At 36.7% G+C, this 12,309-nt stretch overlaps 1 protein-coding gene across 1 annotated transcript in view; it reads right to left on the bottom strand.

Annotated features, from left to right (window-relative positions):
- dlg2 (discs, large homolog 2 (Drosophila)) overlaps nt 1–12,309 on the bottom strand; it is a 320,093-nt gene that overhangs the window by 261,430 nt on the left and 46,354 nt on the right. Inside the window, exon 4 of the mRNA XM_052115808.1 lies at nt 9,952–10,017. Within this exon, the coding sequence (XP_051971768.1) occupies nt 9,952–10,017 (66 nt within the window). The remainder of the gene's footprint in view (nt 1–9,951; nt 10,018–12,309) is intronic.

The raw sequence follows: 12,309 nt of genomic DNA, 5'->3' as shown, positions 1-12,309 counted from the left end.
ATACAAACATTAATATTTTAGCTCTCAGGATGCTGAACCACAGATGCAATTATGATTATGAATCAGAGAGAGAGAGAGAGAGAGAGAGAAAGAGAGAGATACAGGTAGCTGTCTAGATAACAGGAACAAGCCCACCATCTTACACTCCATTATTATTCATTCAGACTAGAATAAGTTTAGCAAGCCCACAGAGAACATTAAACTGTACAAAAACCCAGAGATCAAATCACTTATCCTGTATATTTAGAAGCTTGTAAGCAGAGCAGCTTGGGTAGGGTCATATAAACCCCATTAACCCAAGTAGGAATGGTAGACTGGCACTACTCAACCCTCTAATGTCCCTCAAAGGGGTTCTCCTGCTCCAACCAAGGCGGGAAAATCTGATAAAACCTTAGCCATTTGTTGATGGACTTACCATCAATAATGTATTTCACTAGCGCCGTGACTGATCCAATACGGCTCCAGCGGTGACGAGGAGCTAAAAGCCTTGTTGCCTACAGAGAGACTCGTTATATGCGCGTGAGCCCCATCAAAGTTTTAGACAAGTTTCCGCATTGATGGCTCGACAGAGCTGGGATTAAATCTGTTCGGAGTGCAATACGAGACTAAGAGATTCCGCACTAAACGTACTGTTCGATAGAGACATTTTTATTCTCTTTTGAAAAACAGAAAGACAATACAAAAAGAATAATACCCTATAGACAACACACGTATGCAAACACACACACACACACATATACACACACATCTGGAATAACAAACAAAAAAAAACTTCTTCCCTTTTATCCTCTTGCAATTCTCATTCGCTCTCTCATGCTTCTTACCTTAGTTGTGACAATACACAGACAATCCATATTGAGCCAAACAGCTCAAGCTAGTTTTGCCTTCATCAGCAACACAATAACAAAGACAGAGAGATGAAAGAGAAGAGAGAGATTGAAAGAGACTAAGCCACGGCGGACGAAAGGCACGGCTGAAGCTAATGCTGACAGATTTGCAAGTCCTCTCTGTTTGCAGGCATGGTGTTGCCGTAGTCCTACACCCCAGCGCCTGTTAGTGCTATCTGCGTCTCAGCCACATGGCTGGGGCTCAGACTGCTGCCTCTGCTGCTGCTGCTGAGATCACAGAGCATCCCTCCTCCTCTGGAGCTGGCCACACACACACACACACACACAAACACACACACACATGCACGCACACTCCTCTGACAGATGGGAGCCAATGCTGAAGATTTCCTTCTAGCCCAGAGCATATACACTAAGGCATAGGGAAATAGCTATCATATTTATTGATTTTTTTTCTTTTTCTCCCTCTCTCTCTCTCTCTCTCTCGATTTTTCACTCTTTTGGTTATCTGTGGCAAAGCTAAGTTAAAGGTAAGTTATTTGTGCATGGAAATAAAGTGGAGTACATCTCAGGCTTTTATGAGCAATTTGAAGGGTTTAAGAGGGAGTAAGCAGGTTCATGGTGACCTTGAAAACATCAATCAGGGTTTATTTTGAGGTGTCTTGGAAAGCCACTGAACCTCAAGTGAAAAACACTTCACCTGCCTTTGAAGAGAACAACAAGCAGCTGATTCTGGTTGATTTAGAGGGACAAGACAATGTGTTTAACAAGAAGTAGGATTTTGAGTACATTTATTTGGAAGTCATTCCATTAGGATATCCTTTAAAATCAATCTGAAATCATACTGAGCCTATATACTCTTTTTTTTTCCTCCCAAATTTGAAACTCACCACGTGCCCCACTGAGAGCGAGAACCACATTATAGCGATCACAAGGATGTTAACCCAATGTGACTCTACCCACCCTAGCAACAGGGCCAGTTGGTTGCTTAGGATGCCTGACTGGAGTCACTCAGCACGCCCTGGATTTGAACTTGCGACTCCAGTTGTGGACCCTATTTACTTTCTTAAAGGAATATTCTGGGTTCAGTACAAGTTAAGCTCAATCGACAGCATCTGTGGCATAATAATGATTACCACAAAAATAAATTTTTACTTGACTCTCCTTTTCTTTAAAAAAGCAAAAATCTGTGTTATATTGAGGCAGTTACACTGGAAGTGAATGGGGGCCAATTTTTGAATGTTAAAACAATCTGTTTCAAAAGTATCGGCACAAGACATAAACAATAGGAATGTTAACATGATTTTTAGTGAGATTTAGTCATTTACTAATCTTTTTCTTTTACACATTTTTTGCCATGACAATGTAATGTCAACAAATCCTAAAATGACTGTAAAAATGACATATTAAACAACTTTACAGCTCAAATAATACAAGAGTTATAACAGAAAAAATTAATGTAAGTGCTTTTATAAAATTACAAGCTTAACATTTCTGCCTTTAAACCCTCCAAAAGTTGGCCCCATTCACTTCCATTGTAAGTGCCTCACTGTAACCTTGTTTTTTGCTCTCTTTTTTTTAAAATGAGGGATGACTCGAAATTAACTTTTGTGGTAATCAACAATATGCCACAAATGCTGTTGAATGAGCTTAACTTGTATTGAACAAGGAATATTCCTTTAATATACACCAAAAATATCTCAGATTCACACATTTACACATTTCAATTTCCACCAAACTGAACTGCGTAATCTTTAAGTAATGCGAATATAATGCATTTTAAATTAGTCAAATTATTTAATTAATCTTAATCAGGAGTTCAAATGTTAAAAACATAGTTACAAATTTCATAAGTTTTAAACAATACAGCTTGGTAAATTGCTAAGCAACTACATTTGCTTTGGTATTAATTGAAGTAATTTTATACAAAGTAAAGCTTTTAAAAAATCTCATCGAAACCATTTGATTAATTTCTTTGAGAGACACATTCCCGGTCTAATTGTGAGCGATTCATCAGCACACGTTTTTAAAAAGATTTTTTTTTTGTCTTAACTTATCTTTCTTCAAAACATAATCACTTCTGAAACAAATGCACTTTTCATCAAACATCACCGTTCCTTTTTATTTTCCAACCCCTTTCCAACCAACTGATTACATTCTGGTATGTAACGCCAATATTTCATGATACAATTTCCAATGGATTAAAGTCCCACCCTAAATTTTTTGCTCATATAATATCCTGTTTTACTCAGAAATGTGTCACATTATGAAAGTAAAATATGTTGTGAAAGCCATTTCACTTTGACTATAAAAACAAAGTTGAAGGAACACACATTCTTAAAGAAGCCCTTGTTAAATGAGATTATAATAGGTGCATAAATGCAGCACTGATAGCAAGATCACCACAATTTGGCCAAGAAGGACCTGTTTCTGGATTAACATCATTTGTTGGTCCTGAAACAACATTTCTGTCAAAGACATAAAGCCCAAACCCTAGTCCTACCCTTACCCAAACCTACCTCTTAAATTAGAGGGAAACGATAGTGATCCCAAAAACATGTGATTCCCCTCTGAAAAAATAAAGAAAGAAAGATGCATACTGATGATTTAAAAAGTGCAGTTGCTGGGTAGAGCAGCCCCATCACACATCCAGACACATAGACAAACTCTCACTCCATCTCTCTGTCTATGTGTGCTGGTAATATCACAGACTGCACACATATCAGTCCTTCCTTATCAAAAGTCTTTTTAAAGGAAAAACACTTTTGCTAAATGAAGCTAAAGTAATTATGACTAAAGAAAGTGTCAATAGTACATATTCATTATATTCACATCTCTATGCCAACTAGAGGATTGTGAGATAGAAGAAAAACAGAAAGTGGTGTGCAAATACTGATAAGGACTCATCTTACACCTCATCCTTTGTCGCTGTCCACACCTAAAACAGGCTAACAGAAGGAGGAATATATAAGAAGGGATATGAAAATGTATTCTCTCCTACACAGGTCACAGGAAGGAAACAGCAGCAGTGCTTGAGCAGAGATTGTCACATCAGGCCTGATGCATCATCACACAAAATCTGCTCTTTATTTCAAGACCTACCCTTGTCATTTAAATGAATAAACAGATAGGAGGAGAGGGCTGTGTACTGCAATCATAAAAAAACTACCATGAAATATTTGTGTGCTGTTGTCAAATAAATAAAACAGTCATGAGAATAAAATGTAACCACCTCAGCAGCACCCTATTAGACTGTGAGATGGGACTTGACTAGAGCAATGTTTTTGCTTTAATATTAAAGGTGGTATGTTCAAAACATTCTTCACTGAACTTCCATTTACAAAACAATTAAAATTGCAGGTATATCAGTAACAGTTGCATTTGGTTCCATTATACAGTATTATTTTGTAGCAGAAAGCAGAGAGCAATAAAAACAAGCAATGTCTCAATCAAAAAAGTGATTATCTTTCTTATTTGTAAAGCAGGAATTCCATACAGCTGCCATATTGAATATTACAGTTTCTACCATAAATTTTAGAGAACTGCTTTAGGCAGTCCCAGTGTCTGCCACTGACTAGAACCAAAGTTAGACTTTTAAGGTTTGTAATGACTGGTAAGGGGAGGATTCAGAGTGAAATAATCTAGCATACTTACTGCAGCCATTGTTTTCATTAAACAAGAAGAGAGACCACATAATAAGGGGGCTGAGGCATCCCAAATTTGGATACTAACAAATGAGTGTTAAACACAGATTTTTAGGGAAATTAAAATTTGGTGGGAAAACACTGAAAATTGAGAAAATTTCGAAATTGGGCCTAGGTAGCTCAGCAAGTAAAGACGCTGACTACCACACCTGGAGTCGCAACTTCGAATCCAGGGTGTACTGAGTGACTCCAGTCAGGCTTCCTAAGCAACCAAATTGGCCGGTTGCTAGGGTGAGTAGTAACGTTGGGTTAACCTCCAAGTGGTCGCTATAATGTGGTTCTCAGTCTCGGTGGGGCACGTGGTGAGTTGTGCGTGGATGTCACAGAGAATAGCGTGAGCCTCCACACGCACTAGGTCTCCGCAGTTATGAGCAATCAACAAGCCATGTGATAAACTACGTGGATTGACCGTCTCAGAAGCGGAGGCAACTGAGATTCATCCTCCGCCACCCGGATTGAGGTGAGTCATTATGCCACCACGAGGATTTAGAGCACATTAGGAATTGGGCATGCCAAATTAGGGAGAAAAGGGGAGGAAATCCCTCCAAAAAAGATTTAAATTATTTACAGAAGTATAATCCCAGACTTTGAAAAGCAGCAAGTACGTGGTGGTAAACAGCTGATTTAAGATGATTTAACATTAGTGAGCCAGCAACATGTAAAGGTTTACTTTCAGTTTGGCTAAATATCCACAAATGCTTTAAATACTGCATTAAAGTTTTGCTGCTCATTCTCTATCCAGGATTCCCACACTTCTTGACCAATTAATTTCCATGAGTTTTCTAGTCGTTCCTGATTAGTGGATAAGGATGTATGAAACTTATTGGTAACACATTCTATGAAGCCTGCATTTAGAATGCATTATAAGGTTATTATTAATGCATTGTAATGTATGCATAATGCCTTATAATAAACCTTCTAATATGTTGTATTGTCTCATAAATAATTGTAACAACAGTTATAACATGATTTAATACTTACCTATTTATGGATATAAGTTTTAAGATTACAATGCATTATAAGTTATAATGTATTATTAATTTCATATTTTAACAGTGCTTATTTAATATCAAAATATCGTCCTACAACTTATGAGTGGTCTTTTACCACTTTAAGTGAAATGACAAATGCAATGGTTTCTTGAAAACATCCAAAAGGCTTTATGATGTGGTCATAATCATTTATAAGTGTTTTTTTTTTTTTTGTCTGATTTAAAATAATAATAATAATAATAATAATTAAAGCTAAAGTAGGTCCTCTTTTAAAAAGTCATAAAATATTATAAAGTGGTTATAAGACACATTTGCTTTGAAATTTTTTTATTGTAATACTGTTCTTATAAAATAAAATATTTAATAAAATTAACAAACCCACATAACATTACTTCAGATGTTAAAGAGTTGTCAGCTTAAACTTGCTCACATTAAAATGAACATTGGCCTCAGAGTAAACAATCAAAAATGAACAAAGTAACAGCTCTACTAAAGGCTAGGCACTGGCACTGTAAATTATGGATTTTTACTCATTTGCGTACTGATAATGTATGAAGTCACAAGAACGTTTATTGTAAGGCTTTATGCATACATTATAATGCGTTAAGAAAACTACAGGTTTCATCATGTGAATGCATCGTTATATCTTAAAAGTTATAACCATAGGTATGTATTATATCATTTTATAACTGTTGTTACAGTTATTTATCAGACAATACAACATATTATAAGGTTTATTATAAGACATTATGCATGCATTAATATGTGTTTAGAACACCCTTATAATGGATTATAAATACATGCTTCATAGAAATTGTTACCAAATTATGTATAGAGATTACACTCAAAGTGAGCAATTTCAAGCTAATAAAATATTTTCAACATGAAAAATGTATATACATTATAGATATTTCCATGACTTCTATACAGCTTTTTAATACTGTATTAATTTCAATGACGTTCCCAGTCCTGGAAGACACAATTATAAGATTCCATAATATTTCCAGCCTGTCTATCTGTACAAAAACAGAACAAGTTAGTCCACATACAAGCATCTTCAAACAGTAACATATGTCCAGGTGATGATCAGCAGACAGTCCAGCACAGAGAAGCAGTTCGAGGCATGCAATGACCAACTGAACAATTCTTCTGTCCCCTTCTCCTCCATAAAATAGCACTTCTGTCTACCCAGACCAGCTCTTTCTCTCATTTTTTTCTTCTCTCATTCTTACCTGCTGTCTGCACAATGCCTGCCCCTCTAGCTCCTCGAAAAACAACACCCTGATCATGGCTTTCATTCTGCATCCAGCAGCACAATGGCCACTTCACATACTATGTCTCTCTCTCTGTCACACACACACACACACACACACACACACACACACACTCTAAGCTCTTCAGCAGATGGGTCACAAAGCCGCTTTGAGTGATCACATAATGAAGCCCGAGTGCTTTAACTTCCTCTCCGCAACACTTTCCCACAGACGCATGGGAATAATTAAGAAACGGGGTCGAAGGGATATTGAGACAGAAGCTCTTACGCACAAACATAAACTTGGCCGGTGAGCTATTGTTTTAGAGCCAAGTTCTGTTTTGTTTACAATTGAATGGACTCCTAGTAAATTATGCTAACAATGTCAAGCCTGTTTCCACAAAACAAGGCTCCTTACATCATTTAAAAAGTAATGATATCACTACTCCCGGTCTGCAATGATGGTATATGCACTTAGTAACATGAAGGGGCCGTTTATACCAAATATTTCTTTGCGTCCATCTGCACTCTTTTTCAATTCTTTGTCTATGTAAACATGCGCTAAATGGACATATTTGACCATTGTGCCGCATCTTTCCGTTTCTTTAGTGTCTTGCAGTGGAGTGGAATTTTTTTTGTTTGCTTTTTACTGTTGTTTATGGGCACTGTCAGTTTTTACATCCGTCTGTGCTATTTTTCCAATAATTTTTATATGTGAACAGTACAAGACTATATTAACTAGAATAGTGAATACAAGTCAAATTTTTATTAATTTTAAAAATTAAATACTTTTTTATTTAGAGTTTTTACTATCTATATTTTTTCATGCAATGTAATTGTGATTTACTGCTTTTTAATGTATTTTGTATATTGAATCTTGTTTTTTTGTTTGTTTGTTTGTTTTTTGTAGATGGTTGCATAAGGAAGAATGGTTGCATGTTTTTGTATTGTCTTGTGTCATTCCACCTTGTAGGGGGTCAAAGACAAATGTCCATGACAATGGACAATAAAGATTAAATTAATATATTAAATGGACATCTTTGATCATTTTTCCAAGAACTTCAACATTTTTAAAAACGCTTCACAAGAGATGGCAAAACACTGGCAATGGCAAACACTTGGATAAGCAATATTATGGTTTTATTTTGGCTCCATTTTAGCAGGAAACACTTACTCACGCTGTGTGTGTGTGTGTGTGAAACACTTGAGTCACATAGAAGTAGTTTACAGGTGGCACACCTGTGTGTGCAGTACGGCTCTCTCATGTGAACGGTGCAGTCAGACAGCATCTGGAAGAGCCACAGGTACTCATGCATAAGAGTGAGACGAGTTGTGCAGGACTTTGCAAATGAGCTCATGAAGATGCCCGAGTGCACCACTTGAGAAATTAAAGAAGTGAGAGGGGTAGTAGATTCATGCAGCTTTCATTTCATCCTCCGTCTCTTGCAGTGAAGACTTTTCACATATCTACTCTTTCTCTATTATTCCAGCTATATTTGGGTTTGTCTTTGTGTCTGCCTATAATTGGCTCTGGCTCTTTTCAAATACATATAAGCCACAGATGTCTTAAACTCCAAGTCTCAAACTCCAAAAAAGAGTCCTGGGTTTGGTCTTGAGCATATTTGGGTCCAACGAGGGGCTCGTATTGTTACAAAACATGGCTGAACTCAACCTGACCCAAGGTCAGTGCATTTAAAGTGGGGAGTCCAAAAGTCCACATAGAAAATCTGGGATTCAAAATCAAGTTTTTGGATATAGCAAATTTGTAAAGTATTAAAGTATTCTTCAGACTTTGTGCTGCCCTATGCCATATGCTGCAGACAAGCATATCAAGTACATGAAAGCATGGTAATTGGCTGAAATCTCCCTTTGCAATGCAGAAAGAGGTTTTGATAATATAAGTGTGTGTTCTTGTATGTGTGTTATTTACAGCAGTGTAGGCCTAAATGTTGAGAGCATCGTAGCTGGTTTACTTAAGACAGCAGTGGCATTTATTAGAGATCAACACGCCTCCAAGATGGAAACTGTACAGAGCAGGATCAAACTCCACACACACACACACACACACACACACAAGCATGCACACATGCACACGCACACAAATCTTCTACACTAGCCTCCCACTAATAGTATGTGCAGACAAAAAGCAGACAAAACCTCCAGACCTAAGGCATCAGTCTCATTTTAAAGCCGTGTTCCAGTGCAGAAGTCTTCCCATGTGTACAAAACTAATTTTAGGATTGACATTTTATTTATGAGTGGTGCATTATTCAGTTACAGATATTTCCAAATATCCAAACAAACAGTGTCCTTATTGCAAATTGAGAGAAAATGTTTTTAAGGGACTAATAAAATATGATCCACCTATTGTGGTGTGACTGATAGGAACAGGATTTTGACAAGGGATATGTTTAAATGAGGTGAAAGCTTAACTTGGAGGTCCTATTTTCCATTGCCATATTTAAAGTCCTGGTAGAGCCTGATGTTCCCATGCCAATTAAGTGTGGAGGTAATTAAGAAACCACTCTCCAGGAGAGTAAGAGTCTCTCCCTAATACCACTGCCACAGATAAGCTCTGCTGCACAGATAACTTCAATAGTGCAGTTCAAGACTACAGCAAGCTCTCTCTCTCTCTCTCTCTCTCTCTCTCTCACTCTCTCATCCATTTCTTGTAAAAAAACTTTGAAAAGACCAAATTAACTTTGAAAAAGCCAGACAGACTTTATACAATGTACATAAACAAGTCTTGCAGAGTTTTAAGGGATAGTTCAAGTTGAGTAAATGATGAAGGAATATTCATTTTTGGGAAATTGTAAAATCTATACATTATAACGAGATGTCAGTCAGCATGGATAAGCACTTGAACTGAAAGTTGAATGTCCATGCATTTGTTGATTCTGATAACCCATCTCAAAGCCTCTCATTATTTTATCAGCCCACACTTATTGCACTTGTGAAGATGCAGCGTCACCTATCAAAGGTCTAATGCATCTCTCGCAATGGACATTAAACATCTGGAGTGGGGACAGGAAAACCAACTATGAGACATCTCTGCCAGCATTACTCATGAGTAGATGTGTAAACAATGCCATATGACAATCTGCATCAGTCAAAAAACTGATCAGAATGCGAGAAGACTATGTCTGTGTGTTTCTCACCTCTGTATTGGTGTTTTCTGCAGCTGGCTCGTTCACTGTCAGCTCCATGCACCTCTCCTCTCCCAACTGTAGACAGAAAGAGACACATATTCAGCAGCTGTCCAGATCTTTAATGTTTGGTTCAAACCCAGTTTTTCAAACAGACAAAAACCTCCAACTGATCATCAATGAAGCAGAGCACCGTTATACTGAATATCAGCATGACTGTGATTTATTCACAGGCACAAGGTTGCAGGTAATCACAGCCATGCCAATATTCAGTACAACAGCATGATTGTGAGTGTGATATTACTTTTATAAAAAAAAAAAAAAAAAACATTTTTAATATCTAGTAATAATGTTCCATGTAAGCGTAAGCGTAAGCGTAGTTCTAGCAGGAAGATCTTGGGATTCTCATCCAATCACAATACAGCCTCTGCTTTACAAGCCGGCTCAGCTGCCTCTCATTGTTCGCATACTTCCGTGTTCTCCACTCCCACTGCCTCCGGGAGGATCGGATGGTTCAATCAAGCATCGGAGTGCTTAACCACAGGACGGGGCTTATATCAAATGATATACTGTAATTATCTTTTCGTTCAAATTAATTCTAATAATCTTGAGTCTTTCTGACAGAAATAATTGTAATTAAGTGAAATGTTAGTTTTAGGGCTTGTTCACAGTGTGCTTGTACTAACATTCATTTCATATTACTTGGCATTTATGTACAAAGCATTCAACATTTGAATTAATGGAATGAAGTAAAAATGTTGCCTTTGAAAGTCAGTCCACAAATAATGTATAATGTAGAGGCAAGAAAACTAGATGCTTCTCTCTGAAATTCACAAAAACAACCCTTATATAACAGAGTGCAATAACAGCCAACCATAACAGCACTCACATGCACATTTACACACCCAGAAATTGATTACACACTTTAAAGGCTCCATTGTTGCAGTCTTTGCAACATTGTGTGTTTCTTCTCTCAAGATTTTAAGCTTTATTGCTGCTTTGGTGTATTACTGTGTTATATTGATGGGGATAATCAGTATAATTGAAAACAGAATAGTCCTTGCGCTTTAGAATAAGTGAGTTTGCTGTTCTATTTAGACATACACAGTGATCGTCCCCCTGAAGCATTAATAAAACTAAGCTGTAAATTCAGGTAATTCATAAATCGTAATGCAATAATGCTTATTAGCAAATCAAAACAGAGGTAATTTGCATATTGAAGTGCTAAATGTAAAGTAGTCTGTTTAATTCTACTGGGAGCCTTCTGACTATTTTACAGCCAAATAAATAAATAAATAAATAAAATAAAAACTTACTGACATTAAAAGTGGACCTCAGGAAAAGTGTAGAAAATAGCCACTTTAATAATGGACCCTTTTTACATTTCTTATTGGAAAAACTATAGTTGGACAAATATTTACACTGGTGATTGGGAGACCAGAGCAAATATTATTTATGAGTTCTTATATGTTCCAATGGCAAAAGATCCACTGTTATGTTTCCACGACTTTCCAAAAGCGTAAGAAAAAAAATAGAGAACGGTGGACTACAACAGTCAGTCAACTAAGATGCCAAATTTACTGTCACTCCCTCAGCTGCTGTATTTGAAACCCCATTGCAGCAGAGTTTAATGTTTTGTGTTTGTTTGTTTATTAATGCCAGGGTAATCTAACACAAAAAATAAAGTTATATATTTAAATTAAACTATTTAAAAATGTATATAACATTTGCTAGAATTTTGCTTCTAAATCAAGGTGCAAATGTATCAACACAGTCTGTAAAAAAGCACATTAACATTTTTAATGGTCCATTAAAAATAAATAAATAAATTGCATTGCAGAAACCTGCTGTTTTTAGAAAAAACAACCAAAAACATGAATGGAGTGGACCTACGCAGGTGATCTCATTGTGGCACACCAATTAGTTTAGGTGGTGGCTCAATCACGGCTAATCTCTAGCTACTAAAGTAATCCGTCTGTCACCAACTGAGTTATATTATTCACAAGAGGACACACTTGACCTGTATCACACATTGCACAAACACTCAAAGAACAGGATTCAAACTAAACACAATCTACAGGTTAGAGTGTGATCTTGAAAACGTTTATAAACAGCACAATTGTGTTTAATAATTCATAATAAATAACTAATAATTATATATTAAAAGAAGTGCATGGGGTTGTTTGGTTTATTATATGACAACTTGGTTTAACTTCAAAGTGTGCACACAAAAGACTTACTACACAGATTTAAAGTTGCTGATGCCATAAGAAAATTATCCTTCTGTCATGAGACACTGGTTTAACACAGCTCACACACTCACAAAGAGACTTCCCCCTAGTGGCTGAGTATTAAAAAAAATGTGTCCTG

Source organism: Xyrauchen texanus, chromosome 43 (genome assembly GCF_025860055.1).
Source record: "Xyrauchen texanus isolate HMW12.3.18 chromosome 43, RBS_HiC_50CHRs, whole genome shotgun sequence".
Lineage (NCBI taxonomy): Eukaryota > Metazoa > Chordata > Actinopteri > Cypriniformes > Catostomidae > Xyrauchen > Xyrauchen texanus.
Note: the sequence above shows the minus strand (reverse complement) of the source record. Positions and strands in the feature narration are given on the sequence as shown.